Raw genomic sequence first — 24,748 nt, 5'->3', positions numbered from 1 at the left:
CATTTCCCTAGTGGGCATGGTGTCCCTGGACCACTAAATTTCAAGTTTGGACATAATTTTCACTTGATTGCATCGTGAATCTTTAGTGAATAAGGTCGCAGGCTTTTCATCAACCCGTCCAAACAAAGCACCTGCATGTTATGAGTCGGACATTCTGAGACACGAGTAAAAGACATCTGGCTCTATGATCTTGTACACATATGTATTTCTGGTTTCTTCCAGGTTCAGCTCAAGTTTTCAGCTCCCCAGAAAGTAGGAATTTTTCAATACAGTGTTTGTGTTAGATCTGACTCATATCTAGACTTCGACCTTTCTGAAATGATTAAGGTAAGAATCTCGTACGAACAGAACCTGTATATTATATAATGTGGGCATTTGGAATCTTGGCCATTCTTTTCTTGCCGTCTGTCGATCAAGGCTGGTGGTAGTATGTAAGAAGCTCATGATATTTCATAAATCTTCAATAGCAGGGGTTGGTGTTTAGGGAATAGGTTGCATATACGGTACAGCCTAGAAGAAAGTAAACTCCATTTTCATTTGCGTTTAGTTTTATATCGTTCAAACCGCGTTCTGTAATTCGATTTTGTTTAGTTCCGAATGCATTGGTTGCTAATATCCATTTCAGAATTGCGCATTTCGCTGCACACATATGGGTGCCACAAAACTTTGAACACTCCTATTAGGCGTTTATAATGTTACTGCATGTATTTTACAATGTAGTCATCCAAATACAAGAAGTTGCACTCAAAAAGAAGGGAGCTGCTAATTATACATATGTGCATTCGATGTGCGCGTGCCAGATGCGTTGAATTTGAACCGCGGTAGTAACTAGTTTGATTCGCGTTTCTATTTCGTTTTATCAAAAATGAAAACGCAACGATTTCTGACAAATTCCAGGGACGCGTTATGAGTTTTGTTACTTCTAGGCTGTATCGTAGGGAAAGATGCCCCCTTTTGTTTTGCAAGGTTAACAGGTCTAAGTCATCTAAGATTTCATATGTAAAACAGGGTTCGTTGTGGGCAGTGAAAGCATTGTCTCAGCGAATTGAAAAAAATTTATCCACGGCTGCTAATAGCCAGAGATGCTAGTTTTCCGGAAATATCCGGAATTCCGGAAATTTAGGATCGCCGATGTCAATTCCGGAAATTTGGTGAGAATTCCTCGCGGCGACCAGTTATGGCACGGACCGTATAAGCGTTCGTTTGCTTGTACTCGTCGTCGCTTCTGTGTTATTTTATCTTGGTCTCCGTTTCCGAGGATGTTCTGCTACAATGTATATATGTGTGCTTGTGGTGGTATCTGTGCGTGCGTAGGTGGAGAGCCACTGTTGTGACGCCATTTACAATTATCTTTACGCGCCGTTGTACATCGTCCCGCTGATGGCCAACAATGTGAAGATGCACGTGGTAATAATTAAGATGATATTTAATAAATATCATCTTAATTATAACCATGCGCGTGCTATGTCCTGAGGCACGCAGCTTTGTAACTTTCTTTTTGCCTGCAGCTGTCAAGCGGGACGGTCTGCAAAATGAGCACGCATGGAAAGATTGTCAGTCGGGAGTCGGCCGATATAAAGGCAATTGACAGCGGTATAAAAAATAAATTTAACTGGCACTGGCTAGAGTGTAAGGACAGTAACGGGGACTACTTATCGAACTACATTCGTAAGTTAGACTTAGCTGGCGTGGCGTACTGCGTCGTTTGTAAAGACCAGGTCAAATACGGTAGTGGCGGGAAAAAAGATATTCTTCGTCACCCGGATAGCGCGCGGCATAAGAAGGCAGCGAGGGATGTGAAGCACAACGAATGCCTGCCGTCGTATTTTCAGATGAAAGATGCCGATCGTGATACTGCATCTCCGGCGATGCAAAAACGCAAAATTTTTCCTGGGGGAGAATTTTTCAGACCCCCCCCCCCCGTTCTAAATTCCGGAATTTTGGTACTTTGGCCCTAGCATCTCTGGATAGCAGTGAATTTTTGAGAAGATCAGTGGAAATGTAAAAAGGGGCAGTGATTTCTATTTTTTCAATTTTTACTGAAAGTGTCCATTTTGAAAATTTCCTAAGAAACGTTTAAGGAGTTTCGAACAAAAAGATTATACTGTCGACCATGCTGAAAACAATTCAATATTATTTTATTCATTGAAATTATGACGATCGACGTGCCAAGCAATTCAATTTTATTCATGAGTTTTCATTTTGATGGTTGCCATGGTTACCAGGTCCAGGCACCTATTTCACGAAATAGCTAATTGCTGTGGTTTGCACTCAGTCTTTGTGGTCGCTTCACGTAGCGAACCACCACTTTGTTATCCTCTTTAAATGACGTCGTGCTGTCTCCTAGGTCAGTCAAATTCTACCGTTCAGTTTTGTCCGTTAGATCAAGTTTATTGCGCGGTCCAATATTTCCATCATTTGATCGATTGAAAAATTGACAGGATTCCTTAAAAGATTATGGCTTAGACTATGGCACATATTGACGAGCGCTTTTTACATAATTATGGGAAACCGCGCTATGAGTGGCTGCTTTGGGAATGTCGGCAGTTTTGACATAACTAGGGGAAACCCACGCTCTGATTGGTTGTTACTAGTCAAAGTGCTGAAGTGATCAGTTCAACAAGTTTAGTGGCTTATATACAGTCATCGCTTTCTAGAGGGCAGTTTTTATCCTGATATAAGGATTTCATTAAATTGCCGATAAGTTTGTCTGATGTAAGAGGCTAACACGCTGTATGAGAGTGTTGTTCATACTATCATCATTGAAGCACACACGCAGCCGAAGGCTGACCACGTGCATACAAACGTACAGCAGACACAAGGTCCTATTGGGCTGCGCGCGTGTCTATACGACTGTATAATCTTGCCGCTGTGAGTTGATGAAATAAACAAAATAATGCATGAGTAACATTGGGAAGTGATTTTTAGGCCAGCCATACTCTGAGCCTGAGGCTTTTTTACGGTGCATGTATATATACCGGTGTTGATAAGACCAGTTTACCATTTGTAAGGACACATTGCATTAAAGTTCAAAAGTAATCCAGTATTAGAAGCTTTTCTATAGATGCGTGAGATGAAATTAGTACTGCAAGGGTCAGGCAGTGCTTGAATGAGAGTATCCTTAAAGGGTAAAATGTTCGGGCCAAGTTCTAAAGTCAATTTCAGATTGGGATGCATAGTATTTAATGCATCAAAAAATGAATTGTGAATACAGAAAATGTCATCAACATATCTAAGGTACAATGTGGGTTTGAATTTGCAATCAGTCAATAGTAAATTCTCAAAATGTGCCAGACAGAAGTTAGCTAAAGTAGGGCCTAATGGGCTGCCCATGGTTACACCATCAATTTTTTTAAAAAGACAATTGTTGTACATAAACATTCCAGATGTTGCGATATTGAGAAGTTGTTTAAACATAGCCTTATCATACGAGGGTTTGGAATCTGATTTGTACATATAATCTGAAATCAGGTCTATAGTTTCTTGGAGCGGTACGTTTGTAAACAGAGATTCGATATTGAAACTAATGAGTATATCAGAAGGGTGAAAGATGAAATCCTTAAGCCTTTCCAGGAATTCCCAGGTACTGTTAAGCATGGAATTGATAGAAATATGTGGTTTGATAATTTTGTCCAGATACTTGGCCAGATTGTATTCAGCAGTGCCGATCATCGAAACTACAGGTCTGAAAGGAAAGTCTCGTTGATTATAATTGGCTGATTTTTTCGAGTGTTCTTAATTTCGACAAATTTGTTCTTATCGAAAATGATCTTATCCAGTTTCTCGAAGTATTCAGAGGAATCTAAAATGACAATACCATTTCCCTTATCGAACGAACAAATTTTTATATCTGGATTGTTTCTGAGTTTTTCGATGGTTTCGTGAAAACCCGATTTCGCACTGTTAAGAAACGCGGTTGTTGCATGTCGGAGGTTTTCAATAAAGCAACTGCTCGTGCTCGAGTTACCACCATTTATTATTCCGTTTTTGTTAAACACGGTTTTTTTCCACACGAGATTTAATGTCTATTTCACTTAAGTTTTTCGGAAGCACATGGTGTTTTAAGCCGTAACGTAAAACTTCAGTTTCTTCGGGAGAGAGTTTGTATTTTGAATGGTTTATGAGACAATCGGGTGCAGGATGGCCTTGCTGTTTCCATAAGTTGAGAAGTTTCTTTTCATGCCGATGTTGTGTGTAATATGACACTCTTTTGCCCAGTTGATTCAGTCTTGTTAGTCATACTATAATTTGGATCCAAGTTAACTTCCCACAGATTTCGGATTTCAATTTTTTCAGTTTTCTTTCGGTTGAAAAGAGGTCTTTCCGTAAGTTCCCAATTTGGTTTTTCATAATCTCGAGTTTTATGTTGTCTAGTTTTCTGTATGCATTCAGCTTCGGAGGTTTAAATAGCAGGAACTTTGGACACACCCGTAGTTCAGTACATCGTTGAAAATATGAAACATCTAATAGTAGTTTATACCATTTCAGATACAACTTTTCACATTTGCAGAAATCCTTCACATATATTGCTCTCGGTTTAGTGCAGTAGAAGTAGATCTTAGGTAGAGAGTCTAGATAATCAAAATCCTTAATTTTTAAGATTTAAAATTGTATTTCAAGATCGATTCCTGTGTTACCATAGGCTGGTCACCTGGTCTTTTTCTGCGGCACCTGCATTCTCAGTTACAATAGCTGAAGGTAGAGACCGGGAACCAGTCTAGTTATACCATTAGTCAATTTGGTTTTTGTGAAGTTCTATTTGCACATCTGAATATTCATCCTTGACAATTTTTCGGGAAAAATATCTTTTTCTCAAATCGGATGGATGACCTTGATATGCGAATTAGCTATGTGCACGAATTGTGCACGAAATTCAATAAAATTTTATTCCGCAAGAAATATCAAATCCAAGTCACTTTACTTTATTGAGCAAAAAATCAAGTTAATTAAATTCAATTTTATTTTATTCTACATTCAAATTTATACATAAGACGATCGGTAAAGGTTGATCTAAGGTATTCGTTCGTGCCAGCCCCAGTGTCCCTGTTAGGCCATCCCAAAATAATTGTCTGTTTGCCGTAACACCGACTCAAGTTTTCAGGATGAGTCGGTAGGTGGGTAGAAATATTTTGTCAATCTTTGTCAGTAACTGGCTTTGTTTCATTTGATATGCCCTAAAATTTGAGGAACTTAACTTTGCGTAAGCAGTTTCTGCTAAATGTTTATGTCGCAATCTATTAGAATTATAGTATTATTTTGTAGTCTGAAGTTCCTGTTATCAAAGTTTCAAAGTTGTCATTCAAGAACTATCATTCTAAAAAATTGACAATTTCATTTCTAAGTTGACCAAACAGAGTGCATGTTAAGTCATTTTCATGGGCTCGCTCGCCATTCAGTTGGTAAATTGGTAGCTTTTTCATGAATTTAAAATCTGACTTAAGCTTTGGTGACATCACCTACTAAAAACTTACTTGAAAACGTGAATTAATTTTAAAGAAAGATGCTTGATGTAGGTAAAAGTAAAATTTAAAACCTTTATTTGCATCCTTTAAGCCGGGTAATCACTTCTTCATTGATCATGCGTTTGTTCAGAAAGTGACATTCCGTATTTTCGATAAATTATATTTTATTTTGCAGTAGAATGAATTGTAATTTCTTGTGACCTGAAAATACTAAGCAGTGCTGATAATTTAGTCGGTGCAATGTCGCCTCTGACTACGTTTCCAATTCCATAATACAGCCTAGGCCATGTGTTTAATTGCCCGGGATATTATTGTCCTGTTGTTAACACGATACAATTCTTAACTCTTTGCCTGCCAGGCCTATTTTTCAGGAAATGCTGCGCTTTCCCAGGATTTCCGTGTTTTTCAGAGATTCATGAAACAAAAACTAGAAGAGATATCTTCATCAAATTTGTTGTATTTTGTTCATGTGGTCTTGCTTTTTCATGTAAAATAGGCAGCATTTCTTCTAAGAGTGATCAAATCTGCAGCAATCACCAGTGCCGAGGGGGTATTTTGCAGAAAATATGCTTATTCATGAGTGTTCAGCCCCAATTTCTATAGATGACGTCACTAACACACTGCATAGAATGACTGATGATAGTTTGTTTTAGTAATAATGGGCATCAAACTAACTGGTGTTGTGCGATGAATTCGCCATCTATCGTCTAAGTTAAGAAACAAGTCAACCATACCAGTATGCTTTCGGCAGGCAAGTAAGTGATGGGAGATATCGAACATACCAGTACGTTTTTCGCAGGCGATGAGTTAAGCAGTCCTGGTCCCACTTATGTAATTATTGACTAGATCCCCCCAATTTAGAGAATGAAATTAAATCATGGGCTATAAAACGGCAGATGATCACATAATCTATAAAAGTAAACTTGTGAGGCATCTGTTTGTCACAGGATTTGTAACTGAATCGGCCCCTTCAGATCAGGTTTTTTCCTATGACTCATATCAAATAAAATTGAATTTGATTTCTTCACTGAATTAAATTAAATTAAATTTTAATTTAATTTTTTGGGGATGAATTAAATGAATTGTATTTACACATCTGTCACTTCAAGATTTAATCTAGTTAATTAGAATATTAATACTTCATAAGTTTATGCCGCCCCTGTCTAGAAGTAATCAGTCCGCGTTTAAAATAGTGCCACACATACATTTTGAAATAGCACTTTACATAGGCTTATTCACTGATTTAGTTGTTTATTTCCGCATAAAGATATCGAGAAATTTATTTCATCGTTTATTGCCCGAAAGTATTTTCTTGGTGTGTTGAATGTTGACACATTGGTGATTTGGATTAGGTACGGTCCCATTGGCAATATCGCCTTATACACCATGTATATATCAGTAATAGATAACGCGTGGTAAGGAACAGTTTGCGCGTAGGCTACAATTCACGCACTCATTTTGTCAAAAAGGTCTTGAATTAGTGAGGAAATATTATTCGTGACATTAACTATAAAAAGTTATCCTATTGTGAAACCATTAAAAACCTTAAGTCAGTAAACTTAATTTCGTCAGTAAGTAGTTTTAACCTCGACTGGATGGTTTAGTTTCATGTTTGGATATTTTCACAAATACCCCTTCCGATCATAATAGCTTTAACCACCTACGATTAGGTAACTAACTTCTGTAACCGGCCAGTAATGCCCTCATCGTAGTTTTGTAACATTCTCTGGATCTATCAAAAATTTGTCAAGTCAAATCAAAGATTTCCATAACCAATCTTTCGAAGATATCATTCAAGAATTTTAATGAGACTCCTGGTAAAATATTCATTCCGTTCCATTTGGTGAATTGTTAGACTAGCTCCAGGCCCTAAGGGTACAGTTAGCAGTTGGCCTTTGGTTCAGTATGTGAACAGCTTCAAAACACATTGATGTGAAGCTTGTACCCCATGGACTGCATGGTCATTGGCCTATGTCATGGGTTCTTGGCAACTGTGCCGAAAGCAGACTATGTCCCGTGGTCATGGTAAGTATAACATGATAGCATATGGATTAAAAATCCACATGGCTAAAATGATACCTTCGTTTCTCATTTAATCATTCTTATATATTTAAAGCTTGTAACGTAAAACCGCGCGCATATTCAATGTACTGTTTCATTTTTAACACAGAGTTGACGCTCTGGACGTAGTCATAATCTTAGAATAATTCTCGAAATCTACACTTTAAGACAAATTTCCCGTGCACAACGTAGATGATTTTTGCGATATTGTTTCCATGTAAAAAAGGTGATTAATTTGTTTTTTTTTCCAAAAATTTTGCAACCTACCTACCGACTCATCCTGAAAAGTTGAGTCGGTGTTACGGCAAACAGACAATTATTTTGGGATGGCCTTGTTTGAACATTTTTTCATATTGTGAAACATATTTTTTTGGAAAATATAAAATAGTTTCCCTGTCGCTTACCTGTACCCTACAAACTTTTGGACGTGGACCGCAAACAAATGTATATCTTTGGTCTTATTTGACTACAAAATAATTTTTCAAGAAAGATAAAATAAAATATAATTACTGTATTTTCCGGCCAATAAGCCGAGGGCAGTTTTTTAGCCTAAAATACATGGATTTCATAAAGCTTCGCCCAATAAGCCGAGGCCCTTCATCAGAGATTTTAATTCACTGATTTGTCAATTAGTTTGTCTTAATTGACGATTTAAGAGGCTGACAGTAGCGCCCGCCGATGTGTGAGAGTGCTGTGTATACTATCATCGCCGAGTGACTGTGCTATATATAGACTCACTCAGCTGATTACTATACACACAGCCATACACGCAGTACGCGGCTCACTGCTGATTTGCATATATACTAATGTATGAACTGACACGTGGTAGTACGATGAACTCGCGCGTTATATAAATGTATACCATTGCCGCTGTGCGGTGATGGAACAATCAAAGTAAAAATAAAATAGTTCAAAATAGATTATAATTGGTAGTAAATAATGACCTCAAATAAATATCGACCACTTTTCTTGATTTTGGCGATCATTGAGAGCATTAGAGTGGCATAGATCGGGAAGTGATTTTTTATGTCAGATCGTATCCGCCCAATAAGCTGATCATGATATTTTGGGTAAAAATCTGAGGCTAGAAAATCGGCTTATTGGCCGGAAAATACGGTATGTGGAACTTTGAAGTCACAAATTAAAAAGATTTTTCAAGCAATGCCCTTATTCCAAACGACCTCTAGCTTTCAAGGTAAACCACACTTTGCCCATGGGCAATTTTTTAACTATAGTGCTGCTATTTTCCTAATCAAATTGCTAGATTTCGATCAGTTTCTCATAAGTCAACACTTATAATTCAAGTGTGATGTTGATGTGTGTAGAGATACATTGTGAGTAGCGTAATGAATGGCGGCGCCATGTTTAAGCTGCGCATGGATCGTTGAATAGTGGAATTATAGGGTGGAATTATCTTGATTGTATCCATACGAAGTTTATTAAAGGTTAGTGTCAACAAATGGTCCATTACAGTCCCTCTAATTTATTTGGAGAGATGCTCTTAACCGGCAAAACCGTCATCTGTTTCGTGTTATCGTTGGCCTACGTGACTGACCTTGCTTGAGCGTTCGCAGCAGGCGCGCCGCTTCAAAGGTATGATAAAGTATTATATAACTGATTGTTAATGACATCAAACGAACCTTTAAAGAAAGGTACCTTGTGTCTGACATTCTACTGAAAAATTCCGGATCGATTCACCGCGTAGTTTTTCATAGTGAGCATTTTAGTATATGAATCAATTAAGATGATTGACAGACGTTCGATGTAAACAATAATTTCAACCACGTGCGCGATGAAAACAGGGACATCAAACTAAGAAGCACTGAATTTTGTTAATTACATGTGATTTGAATAGGCACCTGTGCTGTCGAATCTTAATTGACTCCTATTGCATAGGCCTAAGCCAGGCCCTCTGGAATTGAATGGAATTCGACACAGTTATTCGCCTGTAATTTGCGATGAATCTTTTTGAAAATTAGCTTGAAGATTGGGTCTGGCGAGGTGTCCAACCCTATTGTAAAAAATGTCATTGGTGATCAAATATGGCTGCCATTGGGGTGACCATCTTGAATTTCTTGTTTGCACGACGCAGCCCGCAATTCTTGATGGATTTCCACAAAATTTGGTATGAGGATCAGGGTAGGTAAGCTGTCCATGCCATTTGTATATAGAGGTCATCGGCTTTCAAATATGGCCGCCAGGTCAGCCATTATGAATTTCTAGCACGAAATGGCCTGCAATTCTTGATGCATTTTCATGATACTAGGTGTAAGAATTTTGGTAGGTGAAATGTCTACCCCTTATTGAAAATTGAGTTCAAGTATGGCCACCAGAGTTGCGATCCATCTTGGATTTCTTTTCAGCACGATGCCTACACCAATTCTTGATGCATTTTTTCATGTAGTGTGATCTTTGGGGCAGCTAAAATGGGCTTGTCTTTTCGTGTAAGGATCAATAAACAGAAAATGAACATTATCGCCACTTAGCCTATACCATCTTAACTATTATAAAACTTGTTACATTGTTACAATGTAAATCGTTCCGTTAAACTTTGAATACTGAATCATTCTTCTACTGCGTCATGAAGGTATAAGGCCCATGGGCCTCTTGTTCATTTCCGGTCTCTTACTCATAAATGGTTTAAGATAACTAGGTGAAATTCGAAGGATGAGCTATCCTAGAGACTGTGGGTAACTGCGTGAACACCCACGATGCAGGTTCAAGAAACAATAACTATCTAAACGACAGGTTGACTGGGTGTATATTTCACTCACATGTTTCACCTGATGTTGCGGCATCAGTTATCTTCGGGGACATTCCTGCTTTTTCCTTATAGAATGGTTCTGAGACTAACTTTCTGTTAGCTGGTGGTGGCACAAATGTAACCACTGGATATAGACAGCTGATATTTTGCCATTCAGAAAGAAATAGGTGTTGGTATTAATATAGAAAGTTTCATCAATTAGTATTAGCCATTTAAAAGCACTGAGGGAAAATAAGCGAAACTTCAATGAATTGTTCTTTGCTTGACTTTGTTTCTTGATAATGACATCTCTGGTAAAGCCCTTCAGCATCCAATGTATATAGAATTAACCTTGTATTGATTCTTCTACAATTAGCTAGTGGGTCAAAGGGAAAAAACCTATTACCATGTATATCATCATAGTTGAACCTGCTTACTACAGTGGTGTTGTGCACCATCTTTATACATTATGATAATGATAATAGCAAGTGCTTTTCCATACAAGAGCTCAAAACGCTTGTTTCTCCATGATGTGTTTATGGAAGAGCCATGTCTTAAGTGATGATTTAAATGTATCCAATGTGAAAAGAGTTTTTTACATCAAATGGTAGGGGATTCCAAAACTTAGGTCCGCACACTGAAAAACTTGAAAAACGAGTCAGTTGATCTCCTAACACGAACAGCAGAATGCCTTTCAAACTGATCACAGGTTGCAAACCCCACAACCAATCCATTTTAGTGCTCAAAGTAAACTGTACTCAAACCCATTGTAATAATTGAAAGCATTGTGTCTTGGCCTCATCCAACATGATGCATGGATTGGTGTCCCTTATACCAATGTACCCATCTTATCTCAGTTAAAATTACATGGCATTAATATGATATCGGATTTCAGAATGGGCACTGTTGTATTTGTATTTCATATTTTGACAAACATTTACCAGGGATGAGAATTTCCCGCTTTTTTGTGATGATAAATTTTAAAAAACAAGCTTTCCAAATTGTCTAGATCCGTTGAGAAAGTAAGGGGGTGGGAGGTTTGCTGTGTCTGGCATTATGTTTTGGCTCACAAGACTGAGTATTTACCCCCCAGTGAAGTTCATTACTTGTTCCTTATTCCGTTACTTATTCAGAATTCATCTCCCAATAAGGAACAAGTAACATGTTACTTGTTCCTTATTCAGATTTTCTTGTTGGTTCATCTCCCAATAAGGAACAAGTAACATGTTACTTGTTCCTTGTTCAGATTTTCATCTTTACCGGTTCAATTTTCGTTACTTATTGAGAATTCATCTCCCAATAAGGTACAAGTAACTTGTTACTTGTTCCTTATTCAGATTTTCTTGTTGGTTCATCTCCCAATAAGGAACAAGTAACATGTTACTTGTTCCTTATTCAGATTTTCGTCTTTACCGGTTCAATTTCCGTTACTTATTGAGAATTCATCTCCCAATAAGGAACAAGTAACATGTTACTTGTTCCTTATTCAGATTTTCTTGTTACTTATTGAGAATTCATCTCCCAATAAGGTACAAGTAACTTGTTACTTGTTCCTTATTCAGATTTTCTTGTTGGTTCATCTCCCAATAAGGAACAAGTAACATGTTACTTGTTCCTTGTTCCTTATTCAGATTTTCGTCTTTACCGGTTCAATTTTCGTTACTTATTGAGAATTCATCTCCCAATAAGGAACAAGTAACTTGTCGATTCGGTGACGAGAAAAACGACCGAGCAATACACACGTTCTTAAACCAAGTTATTAATAGACGCAACTTACTGACGTAGCTACAGTTGACCGCTCTCGCGGTCGGCACACGTGGTAACGCAATCGTGTTTAGATGTCTGGATTGGCTCGCGCCATCACCTGGCGATTTGTTGTCAAGGTCAAGGTCGAGGTCGAGTTTGTTTTTCAGCACAGTAGACGTGGTTATGTAAAATGTCTGGACTACGGAATAGTGTATACCAGCGCCACCTGGCGAATAAGTAACAGCGAGAAAATCTTGTTCCTTACTTGTTCCTTATTGGGAGATGAATTCTCAATAAGTAACAAGAAAATCTGAGTAAGTAACAAGTAACAAGTTACTTGTTCCTTATTGGGAGATGAATTCTCAATAAGTAACGAAAATTGAACCGGTAAAGACGAAAATCTGAATAAGGAACAAGTAACATGTTACTTGTTCCTTATTGGGAGATGAATTCTCAATAAGTAACAAGAAAATCTGAATAAGGAACAAGTAACATGTTACTTGTTCCTTATTGGGAGATGAATTCTCAATAAGTAACCAACAAGAAAATCCGAATAAGTAACAAGTAAGAAGTTACTTGTTCCTTATTGGGAGATGAATTCTGAATAAGTAGCAGAATAAGGAACATGTAATGAACTTCACTGGGGTTGAGTATTTTAGCTTGCTTGACAGTACTCACCCAAAGATTTTCGTTATGTGCTGCCATCTAGTATTGCCAATATAAACTACTATGAAAAAATAACCAGTCCTTGGTGCCATCTAGAATTGAAACAAGACTTTTGGAAACCATGCTGGGAACCCCCACTTTGAGTTATGTGCCTATGTTGTAGTTTAGCTGCAATTTCAGTAATTAACAGAAATTTTAATCAAAAGTCCCGCTTTTTTTTTTCATAATCCCTGGTTCTCACCCCTGATTCACAATGTCTGGTCCTTCTTGATCCACCCATGTATGTAGAAAATTTTGGAAAGGGTATTTGAAAATTATTAGGTGTTATTGACAGTGTTAAGTTACCTCTGTGACTGTGTGATACAAATATTTCATACATCAGGCCACATTTGTTTACTAACCATCATGAAAATTATGTGACTTTTGCAGCTCGATGTAAAAGAAGCACGCAAGGTGGAGAGCCATCCTCAGTGGGAAATATCTGATGAAGAAGAGGACAAAGATGGTGAAAGTGGATCAGATTCTGATGACATGGACGATGATGATGATGATGATGATGACGATAGCGATGATGATTATGAATAAATGTACTTGGACAATCGAAGTATGCAATGTTGAATTGTAATAAAATGCTGAATATAAATGATGAAGATCTACCAAGTCCTTACATGTATATCAACGCAGATTTCTCATTAGATTTCAGTTGATACAGCTGTATATACAGTCATACCTTGATTTAACTTCCACCTGGATTTCATGGAAAACATCATTTGTATCTAAGATATACAGGAAAAACCCCAATTTACCGCCTCTCGTGTACCGCCACCACATACGTAATCTGCTAGTAGTACAATCCTATACTAATGTATTACAATATTTTCCAATGTAGTGCCATCATAAAAGTTGAATAAATCGATCCTGAATCATATTACAATACGCCACCGTAAAACTATACAGATGACTGTTCATCGATCCAATAAACACTGGAGATATGTGATTATTCTACGAAGAATAAAGATCTAGTGCAACAGGAAATAGCTGTTTTCTGTGAGATGGAAAAGAAAATGATTTTTGGGGATTTACGTATGAAGGCAGCGTGCACTATTGGTATATTTTTTAATCGATCGGCGATTAATATCTTCAGTGTTGCCAGACTTCCGTGTTTTTCCGGACTACAGAAATCAAAACTTTCAACAACAAAAAAAATCTGGAAATATTTTGCCATTCTAATTCGTCTAAGTTCTGTTTGTTTTTACTCATGAGTGATAGTTTACTCAGCATAAGCTTGCGTAATGCTGAAAAAATTACTCCGCGGACGCTCGGAAACGTTGCTTTGTTATCACCTATTTATAAGCATAACGAAACAATGTAGGTGGCACCACGTTACGGGTCGCGAAAGCCGTTTTTCAGCATTACGCGAGCGTAAACTATCGCTTATAGATGAAAACACAAACAACTTTATGCCAATTCATTATTTATTTGTGAATGCAAATTCCTTACCGAACAAATTGATGCATAATATTCACAGATTATTAACGAAATTACGGACCAAAATGCCGCACAGAGAGCAGTGTGACAGACAGTGTCAGAGATGTTATTTTTAAACATTTTCTTGCCAACTAAGCGTTCCACACCCAAGCGCGAAGCATGCTTTGGTTAACTTAAATGCAATGATTCTGGGTGCGACCTGTAATGCATGAAATGCTGATCGCCATCGAATGAGGATATGCCACATTAGAAATAGCTATTACCTTCCAAAACATGATATTCATTCATGGGTTCAAGATCGCTCTAAGTGCTCGGAAAACGCTTCTTATCTCTAAAATTTTATTTGGGGAGGGCCCCAAACCCCCCGAAAGAGCTTCAGAGCTCGCGTGTGTATCACAAGAAAAATATAATTGTAGAAGGTTCGAAGTTTTTAGGCCAGCCGTAGGCTGAGCCTATTACTATACAAATGGAGCGAATTTAAATGACATGGTTTCCAGAGCAAAGACTCTATTACTGTGCAACTGAGCATATATTCATACAAATCATACATTAAAGCATTATCCATTCTCCAAACTCTACGTAGCTGAATTTTGAAAGAGGGTCTCGTTAAAATTTATATGAGCTTTTTCGCGAATATCTGATCGCAAAAATATTGGTTTTGAAAAGCCAATCAGAAAGCAAAGACTCCTCTATGATTGGCTTAGCCGCAGAAATCAGCACATGTTCACGTGAACCGGCGGTATCGTCTACCGTTTTACTTCCCGGTTTTATTTTAAGATCTAAAATTGTATTTCAAGATTGATTTCTGTGAAAGCTTTAGTTGATTTGGTTTTTGGGAGGAATATTTTTATAAGCACTACAGAAAATATCATTGACCATTGTGCAAAGTCCGGGAAAAATAGCTTTTTCTTAAATCGGATAGATGACCTTGATATGCTAATTAGCCATGTTCTCAAACTACAAATTCAATCAAATTTTATTCTGCAAAAAGATATCAAATTCAATTCAATTTTACTTTAGTGAACAAATAAAAACATCAAATCCAATTCAATTTTGTTTTATTGAGCAAATTTCAGAAAATTCAATTCTATTCCTCATTAAAATCAATAAGACCAAGGGAAAAGATTTATCTGAGGTATTTGTTCTTGCCAGATCCAGTCGCTGTCTGTGCTTTTGTGTTTGTATTCTACGATTGTATTGTGTAAATTATTAGGTATTGACGCTGAGCTGGGAGTGTATTTTGACAAATTTAACCCACAGAATGCATCATCATTTGCCATTTTATGAAAATCTGACAGGCTGGCCATAGTGCCCCTTGGGGCTCTTGTTTTTTTTTAGATGATCAAAACTATATATTTTGAATTGGTTTTTTAGCTCTTTTTGACAATTTTATCGGAGAAGTCTAATCCATCACATGAGAATCTACGCAACACGTATACTCACTTGTTGCAGCTTTGTGATAGAATCTTAATTAACATCTACAGTTTTACAGTCATAATTCTGTTCTTTCGTTTTATTGGTATAATTTATCGTTCTAACTTATATGGATAACTCCTTTATATCTTCAAGATTATAATGGTAGGTAGTTTCCAAAAATATCTGATAATAATGACCGTATAGTGCTGCCATCTATGGCCTGTAAGAGCATTTGTTATTGCATTGCTAATATATCTTATTTAAAGTAATTTTTTAGGAATCAAGGGCATATAACTGTACATTCATGTACTGAAAATTATAAAATACTTCAATCTTCAGTGCCCGGTGACTCCTTATGGTTTATAGTTCGTTAAATTTTACTCAAACTGTTGATTTTGGATGATTTTCTTCTCATTCCGCCTTTGACCTTGGTGACCGAACACTAGCACTTCTAGCGGTGGCGGCGAACGTTAAAATCATCTGAATAGAAGTATTCAGGCACAGCGCGCTTGTCTTGAGTGATAGATAGGAAGATTGTAGATAGGTGCTCCTCTTGGACTCAACTATTTATTGACAAGTGCATTGGAGCCATCCTTTTCAAGACATAAAAAACAAATGACCAACTGCGTGGCTGCAGTCTTATTTTGTCATTGGAAAATGGGCCTCAGAAAATGGGCCGCATATACATCCTAAAGCGTACCGTACCTGTACACCCACACGGACTCCGGCCTCCGCATGAATATTTGGAATCCGATTTACACCAAATAAACCTTAAAAGTAAGGTGTTTAGCATTGGATATTGTGCTGAAAATTTACAGGGGTGTAAAAATGCCAGAGGAAATAATGCCAGAAAGATGAATTGATTTAATGATTTTAAGAAACAAGTTTATAAAAACTGAAAAACTATTCATTGAATTGTTGCTTTGATGTAATGGATTACAGCTAACTAACTCGTCGAAAACTTTTGTTTTTAATTATCATACCTATCATTATACCTAGAAATATGCTGAACTGTGCATTCAATATGTTAACTCTGTGCATTCATTTGTTAATTAATATTCATTAATTTAGAAATGTGTTATATATCATGACTATGTTCGCTTTTTGATTTCCATTATATAAGAATATGTGGTTTAATTTTAAGGCCAGCCGTAGGCTGAGCCTATTACTATACAAATGGAGCGAATTTAAATGACATGGGTTTCCAGAGTAAAGGCTTTTTTGACTGTGCAACTGGGCATATATTCATGCAAATCATTCATTAGAGCATTATCCATTCTCCAACCCCTATGAAGCTGAATTTTGAAGGAGGGTCTCGTTAAAATTTATATGGGCTTTTTCGCGAAAATCTGATCGCAAAAATATCTGTTTTAAAAAGCCAATCAGAAAGCAAACACTCCTCTATGATTGGCTTAGCCGCAGGTGTTCACGTGAACCCGCGGTATCGTCTACTGTTTTACTTCCGGGTTTTATTGTAAGATCTAGAATAATTGTATTTCAATATCGATTTCTGTGAAATCTTTAGTTGTTTGGTTTTTGGGAGGAATATATTTATTTGCACTACGGAATATATCATTGACATTTGTGCAAAGTCTGGGAAAAATAGCTTTTTCTAAAATCGGATGTATGACCTTGATATGCTAATTAGCCATGTGCTCAAACTGCAAATTCAATCAAATTATATTCTGCAAAAAAATCAAATCCAATTCAATTTTACTTTATTGGACAAGGTTAAACAGCAAATTCAATTCAATTTTGTTTTATTGAGTAAATTTCAGAAAATTCAATCTATTCCGCATTCAAATCACTAAGACCAAGGGAAAAGATTTATCTGAGATATTTGTTCCTGCCAGCTCCAGTCGCTGTCTGTGCTACTTATGAAAGCACGATTGAATTGTGTAAATTATTAGCCTGGGATTAGCCTGGTCTATCGAGCTGGGAGTGTATTTGGACAAATTTAACCCAAAAAATGCATCATTTGCCATTTTATGAAAAGCTTGCAGGCTAGCCATAGTGCCCCTTGTGGCTCTTGTTTCTAAAAGATCTTAAGATTTTCCAGAATCTCAAAATAAGAATATCAATAATAATTTTAATGAATTTCTTGCTTATGTCAGACTTTATTTTATAGATTTGTGATTCTCTTTATTTTATAAATTTGTCATTCATTTTCTAAGTTGTATTATCATAGGAATATGTTATGTATATCTAAACTGTGCATTCATCACGTAAAATCTAGTATAAATTAGAATATCAGGTCCAATGTTGATAAATTCTTCGCTTAATTTTCCTCATATTTCCTTCTGGCATTTTTACCTCAGGCATTTTTACCTATGGTATGATTTTTCCTCTGGCATTTTTACTTCTGGCATTATTACCTATGGCATTTTTGCCTCTGGCATTATTACCTGGATTCCTTATTTACTGCCAAAATCGGAAATCACCAAGGGTGGCTTTAAATCGAGGTATGTCTGTATAATTATTTCAAAACTAATGCAGTTCATTTTGTTCTGTATTATCGCGGTATTTGGACTAATGTTTTAAGTAACTCAGTCCTGTAATACACGTACACTTCATTGATACAGTTCATACTACATAGTGTTTCAGAAATTTGAAATATCTGGAAAATCAAGCTGATATCTCATTTGGGATTTCTCAAGTGTAAGATGACAGATTGAATTAAATGAAAATACAGAACAAAGATATATGAGCAATAAAACTTAATCAGGGACAGTTCCGCTGATTTGGTACTGTACGCCAGTTTATCAAAATGATTGCCAGCCGGCTTATTGACCCTAAACAAGGAACATAAGAATGTCGAGACTTTCTGGTGCTTTGAGAAAAGTATTACCAGGAAAGTGATCAGGACATGACTACTACAGTGAGGTACTTGGCAAATACGTACAGTTTATTGGCTGCTGTAGACATTTTTATGGACTTTCGCACTAGCGAAGTCCATTTTGTTATCGCAAATGAAACTTTCTTCCTTTGGTACAAAATAACTTCCGAACGAGGCTTAGTTTCTCTCCGGAATTTTTAAAACATTCAATGCAGTAATAAAAGCTCTAACCCTATTGAATTTCATCGGAATCCGTTGCTTATTTAACAATTTAGTTATTTATTTGTTGTTGGAACTACATTTCGTTTCGGAAGAACACATGCCCTTTTACGTACATTCATGCTTTACACACGTGCCTGACACATCTACACGCTGCTATATGTGCTATAGTTAAAGTTTTCTTGGAAACTGCAAATGATTCAACTGCCAGAGTTCGTAGCGGCCGGCCGTGGAAAGCAGTGAATATTATAGAAGGGCAGTATAATTGGGAACTTGGAAATTGTTCAATTTACGAAAATAAATTGTCTAGCAAACTTCGTACACAGTGTATAGAAATCGTCGCACCGTGAACGAGGAGAGTGTCTATTCGAGTCAGTGGGGAAAACCCGCTATCATATATATTCGAATCGTCATGCAGTTGTGTGTGATGGAGATCGGATCAATAGACAGATTTCCATGAAAACTTCTGGATTCAATCAAGGGGGACATCTCAGGCTTTTTTGATTACTTGGAGCACGGATTCTCTGAAATTCTGCCTAAAACTTCATGCCAAGGATAAGTAGGCCTATGCGGTTCCATTCATAATTCGAAAAAAAAGGCATTTTTTCCTTGATGTTTTCCGTCCTAATTTCGATCTAATTGTCTGTAAAAAGTCAATTGAATTCAATCCAATAGTTTTCACTATTTTTCATTTGTTCTGCTTATAATCTCTAATCTAGACTACCAATGTTTAATTTTGATGCTGAACATACACTCATGTAAATTTAGGAAAGTCCATAATATTAAGAATTTTGTTTCTTGTTTCCATGATGTAACTACCATTTTCTCATGAATTTAGCATTTGCTCCGCTAATGAGAGAATTTTTTCCTACATCCAACTTGCTGGATATTTTCCTCATCCCTTTGAATGGGCCAGAAAAATCGGGCATGCACATTAAAAGAACTGAATTGGGCACTTTATATCAGCAGATAACTAACTTTTCTGCACTGCACCTTTCGATTACCACGCTTCGCTACCCTTTTAGTACTAGAGCTTTTCAGATTTCAATAGCAATTGATAGTAGAGCCATCTAAAATCTTGTTATAGCAAACAGTCCATTCGAACTGTTACGCAATAAAGCAAGCTTACCCCGTTACTGGTATAATCACTTTTTATCAAATGCATCTAATACACTAGCCAGTCATTGCTGTGGTGTGCATTATACATTGGTCTTTCAAATAGCAACCGCTGTAATCTGCAGTAGGGTTTTCTTGAAGGAATGTACTCAAGACAAAGCGGGCAGACAGTACCACATAATCTGTACCATATCATCTTATGTTTGGCCAAACAATATGCTGTATAGGCTCCCTATCATTAGATATTGTAGTCGGCAGTTAAACATTAAAATTTTTATGAACCCCTCCTGCAAACACACACCTTTTTGTAGAGAAGTTGTCTCATCTTTTTGATTTCTCGACTTTTGGTCCAGTTACAAAAATAAATACAGCAGTTCGTTTATCCAGGGGTAGATAAGAATGCATAATGCATAATCATAATTGCATGAAACAAGCGTTGGATAATTATGGGCGGCCATCCCCGCCAAAAAGACAAACTTCCTGTGTTCGTGAAAATGACATCAATGCGTGATAATGTCAGTAGGTGGCGCTGTTTATCAGAAAGATAAACTCGTGTTTTCGTAAAAAAGGCATCGTTGCATAAAAATATCTGTAGGTGGCGATACTAGGGCATAGTTGTAAACCGGAAATTAATTACTTTTAATGGATAAAATAAAATTAATTGAAATTGAATCAATGGGGTTTGGTCCAGGACTCGCGAGATTTTCAACAACATGGAAGTAACGTGTAATTAATGATGACTTGAATTGCATGACTACCTACCACCCCTCATTGTTGGAAAACTAAACGTTCAGCACTGACTAAAAATTAGTAATAACTGCTTTGCGTAAATCCTACGCGGTGGCGCAACCGCGCGGAGTGGGGCCGATACGCGCGGGATTTACGCGAAGCAGCAAACACAAACATGGCCACTCAATTTTCAATGATAGAAATCGTGTGTGCATTTCAATTATTTCGGCTGTTAGGGTTTTAAGGCACAATATAAGTTGATGATGTGATATGGCGATGTTAATTAATGATAATTCCGCAGTGAAGCTAGTCACGAACGGTGCCGATTGAGTGTACAGCTGCCAAAAACACTGAAAAACATAAAATTATACCAATCGCAATTGTAAAATAAAAATGAGATAGAACCTAAGTTAAAATTCTGGCCATTTCTAAAATGTTATTATTAATTTTTAGTCAGTGCCGAACGTTTAGTTTTCCAACAATAATGAGGGGTGGTAGGTAGTCATGCAATTCAAGTCATCATTTATTACACGTTACTTCCGTGTTGTTGAAAATCTCGCGAGTCCTGGACCAAACCCCATTGAACAATGTGATCTGTGTGCTGGCCACAAATGCACACAGATCACACTACACTACCCATTACACACTCCAGTACCCACAGCTTTCATATATCCATCCAAATATTTAGAGTGTCTTTCTTCCTGGATATTCATTTTTAACCCACTTGGGACTTTAGTCTCAGCGGGCTATTGCGTTCACTTTTCGTCAGTTACTTTTGGGAAGTTTTGAAGAGGCTTCAATGTAATGTCTTGATATTTCGGTTACACACATATATACCCTGAACACATCTTTGGCCCAAAAACTGGCCCAAAAATTCGCCGAAATCAGCACTTTTCACACATTTTTGAACTTTTTGAGGGAAATTTTGAAGATTCGTTGATGAATTACCTTGATCTTTCATGTATTATTTGAATTCACCAAGGGCCCATCAGCATAAGAAAAATTGGGTCGATCGGACTCAAGATGGCCGTCCTATGACCTTTTTAGTGCCCAAAAATGTCAATTTTGGCCCGAATTCTGAGTCCTGTAGCTTCCTACTGGTTTGCTATTTCTCATTGCAATTTGTGATGGGTATTCTTTGGAAAGGCATGTTTTATACCTGAGACAAGTATTTTTATCAGCCAATTATGATGCAATTGGCGGCCATCTTGGTGTCATCAGTACTCATTCGTAGGTGTGAAAAAGTTTTTCCACATTATATTGATACCTAAGCATATTCTGTTACCACAATCAATTGGAAAGTTGTAGCTCATAACGTGTTCTATGATATTGGTGAGTTTCAAGGTCATTGGTTTATGTATATGGCCACCAGAGGGCGTTGAATAATACTATAACTTAGTATTGCTATATTATATTTGTAACTATGCATATTTTGTTACCACAATTAATTGCAAAGTTATAGCTCAAGACATCGTCTATGAATGAAGTGAGTTTTAAGGACATTAGTCATTCTATATGGGTCACAAGTGGGCGTTGAATAGTAGAATAACTTAGTATTTCTTTATTAGATTGGGACCTATACATATTTTGTTACCATGATCAATTGGTTTTGCAAGTAGTTCATGACATGTTCTATGATTGTGGTGAGTTTCAAGGTCATTGGGTTTTGCATATGGTCATCAGGATGCATTGTAATCGTTAGATTGTTGAGCATTGGAAACTACTTCCCAAATGGGCATGGTGTCCCTGGACCCCTAGTTTTTATCTAATTTTTTATGAATTTTTATCGGGGCTGTCTATTGCGATGGCTTTGCACCAAAATAAAATGCTATCAGCGAAATTTCGCTGTTAAGGTAGCTGAAAGAAGTTTAGTTTCAAACACACATTACCATCTTTAACTAGCGGTCCTTGAAATCTTACGACAAAAGTTTTGCCCGATGTCGATAACATTGATTTATTAGCCGAGTTCATGCAATTCTCAAAATTAGCCAAAAAAGCAGTCTTTTCGCCGCCAGTGGCTTTTATCCTGTAACATGTGCATGTCGACACACCTGTGATCAATGAATAGGTGTCTAACGGGCCCATCGGAAGAGAAGATTGGGAAGTTGGCCAATACATATGGAAAAATGGCACATGTTTCACATTTGAAAGTGAACAAATTCGTCAATTTAGGAAATATTGAGGCAACCTATTTTCTCCGCATGTGAACCTCAGTGAAGTGTGTTGGAGGAAGCCCCCGCCAATGTGCGCCTTTTGAATATTTTTAATGCGCGCTGATTGGATAAATAAACAAAATATGTTAAAATCTAAAAAGGGCAGTGAATCTTGATGATTGTTCAATTCATAACAATAAATTGTCTAACAAACTTCATTCTTATTTCATACACAGTGTATGTTATACGTAAATGAAATCATTCGGCATTAGCGGTTTATGCTGCACTGGGCATGTCTATTTGAGTCATTGGAAAAAACCCACTACCACTTTTATATTCATGATGACTCGAGTTGTTTTGTGTGATTATTACGTGTGTATAATGCTGACATAGTTTCATTTGACTGGTTTTCATAAAGTTTACTTGGTTCATCTATTAAAGTTTACTTTCTTAACTATTAATTGCACGAACCCCCTGAACATGATGTGTTTCCATCACTCTTTAAGGTATTTCCTATCTTTCCGAAGTTTCTGCAAAGAGTCATGGAAATGATCTAATAAAGACCTCGTTGGCAGATTCAGACGAGAACACAGCGAGCAGGTGCTGCTGTTGCAATATAATTTCCCATGCCGTTTTGAAATACAGCAATATTTTTCTGGGCACTTTTTCACCAACATTTAATAAAACTGCTTCATCTCAGTACCTAGGATTTGTATAAAATTGCACTGAAATTTCATATTTTTAAACCCTTGTTTTGTCTGCATGGATACTTAACTTGCCCTTTTCAATGTTCAATCATCCGTGGATCTGTTCCTAGATATGCCCTTCTAGCATTTTTGAAATATGAAATTGATTAAAGGACAGGTCATTTATAATTTGTGAAGCTGCCGCGTCAAGCCCCATGGAGCTCTTGCTGGATATTTTGACCTGGCATGCAACATTTTTATTTATTTATTATTATTGATAAAAATATTTGGAAGCAACGTCTCTGTTTTTGGTTTACCTTTGTCAGCGATATGATGTTGGCATTGAGCCAATTCATGTAAAATCGCGGTACGTTTTTTTATGTGAGCATTTGTTTCATTGGTTCTCGGCTTAAAAGACGTATAATCGATGCGATTGAAGACATGGCGAACCTCCGTCGATGACATGGTCAACTGAGTTAAAATTCTACGAAAAACTGTTTTTGGCGGGAAAATTCTTAGCTCTCGCGTATAAAATTGCAATGACCTCGATTGGGGGGGCGTTGTCTCTACGAACAAATGGGATTGTTTTTTGGATATACGGGGAATTCCGGCGCTACTAAAATTATGGGAAAGCCATAGAATGGTGTACGTTTCATTGGACTAGGTGCCGTATACGTGCCGATTTCAAATGCTCATTGTTGGTGAGGATGTAATTATTTCACTCATCTGCCATAGGTATTGTTTCATTTTAATACCCGGTGATTGTTTTGATTGACATTGAGGTGTAAGCGAATATTCACTTACACGAGGCCTCCACATGCACGCGGAGTGCTACACCACACACACACACACACACACACACACACACACACACAAGCTCGTACAGTACACTACGGTGATGCTGTAACGCGTGAACGTTTGATATGAAAATAGGCTGAATAATCATAGCAGAAGATGAGCGCTGTGTTTTCTGTTCGATAGAATTTGTAATAAATTGTAATTTCTTGTGACCTGAAAATACTAAGCAGCAAACTAAAAGGTCTGTCGAGGTCTGAATATTGTAGTGGTAAATTCCAGGACTTAAAACGATCTAATAGCCGATTTCTTCTGTACCACCGATATTTTAGCTTCCGTGGCCAACATTGGAAGAGGTTTCCAAGACCCAATATTCAGCCACCCTCTGATATGTGATGAATTTTAGGCCATCCCAAAATAATGGTCTGTTTGCCGTAACCCGACCAACCTGACTTCAGAGGTACCGAGTGAAAACTTTTTTCTAGGATTCATTGAAATAAATTTTATTTTTGATAAAAACAGCCGACCGACTATGAGCTACGTATGTTTGAATTCTAGTGTGCATGGTGTGAAAACATGCCTTGACATGTGGCCTAGTTTAAGTTTCCAGGAAACTGGCAGTGTTCCAATAA

The 24,748-nt window shown here is 37.2% G+C and overlaps 1 protein-coding gene across 4 annotated transcripts in view; it reads left to right on the top strand.

Annotated features, from left to right (window-relative positions):
• Positions 1-24,748, top strand: part of LOC141915406 (translocation protein SEC63 homolog) — an 84,540-nt gene that overhangs the window by 47,650 nt on the left and 12,142 nt on the right. For 2 of the 4 annotated variants that reach the window (XM_074806924.1, XM_074806921.1), the window contains exons 18-19: positions 223-327; positions 13,108-13,324. In XM_074806924.1, coding sequence (XP_074663025.1) covers positions 223-327; positions 13,108-13,263 — 261 coding nt within the window. In that variant the 3' untranslated portion in view covers positions 13,264-13,324. Of the gene's footprint in view, positions 1-222; positions 328-13,107; positions 13,325-13,374; positions 13,772-24,748 lie in introns of those variants that run through there. The other 2 variants (XM_074806922.1, XM_074806923.1) reach the window with 2 other exon arrangements.

This window comes from Tubulanus polymorphus, chromosome 1, assembly GCF_964204645.1.
Source record: "Tubulanus polymorphus chromosome 1, tnTubPoly1.2, whole genome shotgun sequence".
Taxonomy (NCBI): Eukaryota; Metazoa; Nemertea; class Palaeonemertea; order Tubulaniformes; family Tubulanidae; genus Tubulanus; species Tubulanus polymorphus.
The sequence above is the reverse complement of the archived record's forward strand: the minus strand, read 5'-3'. Positions and strand labels throughout refer to the sequence as shown.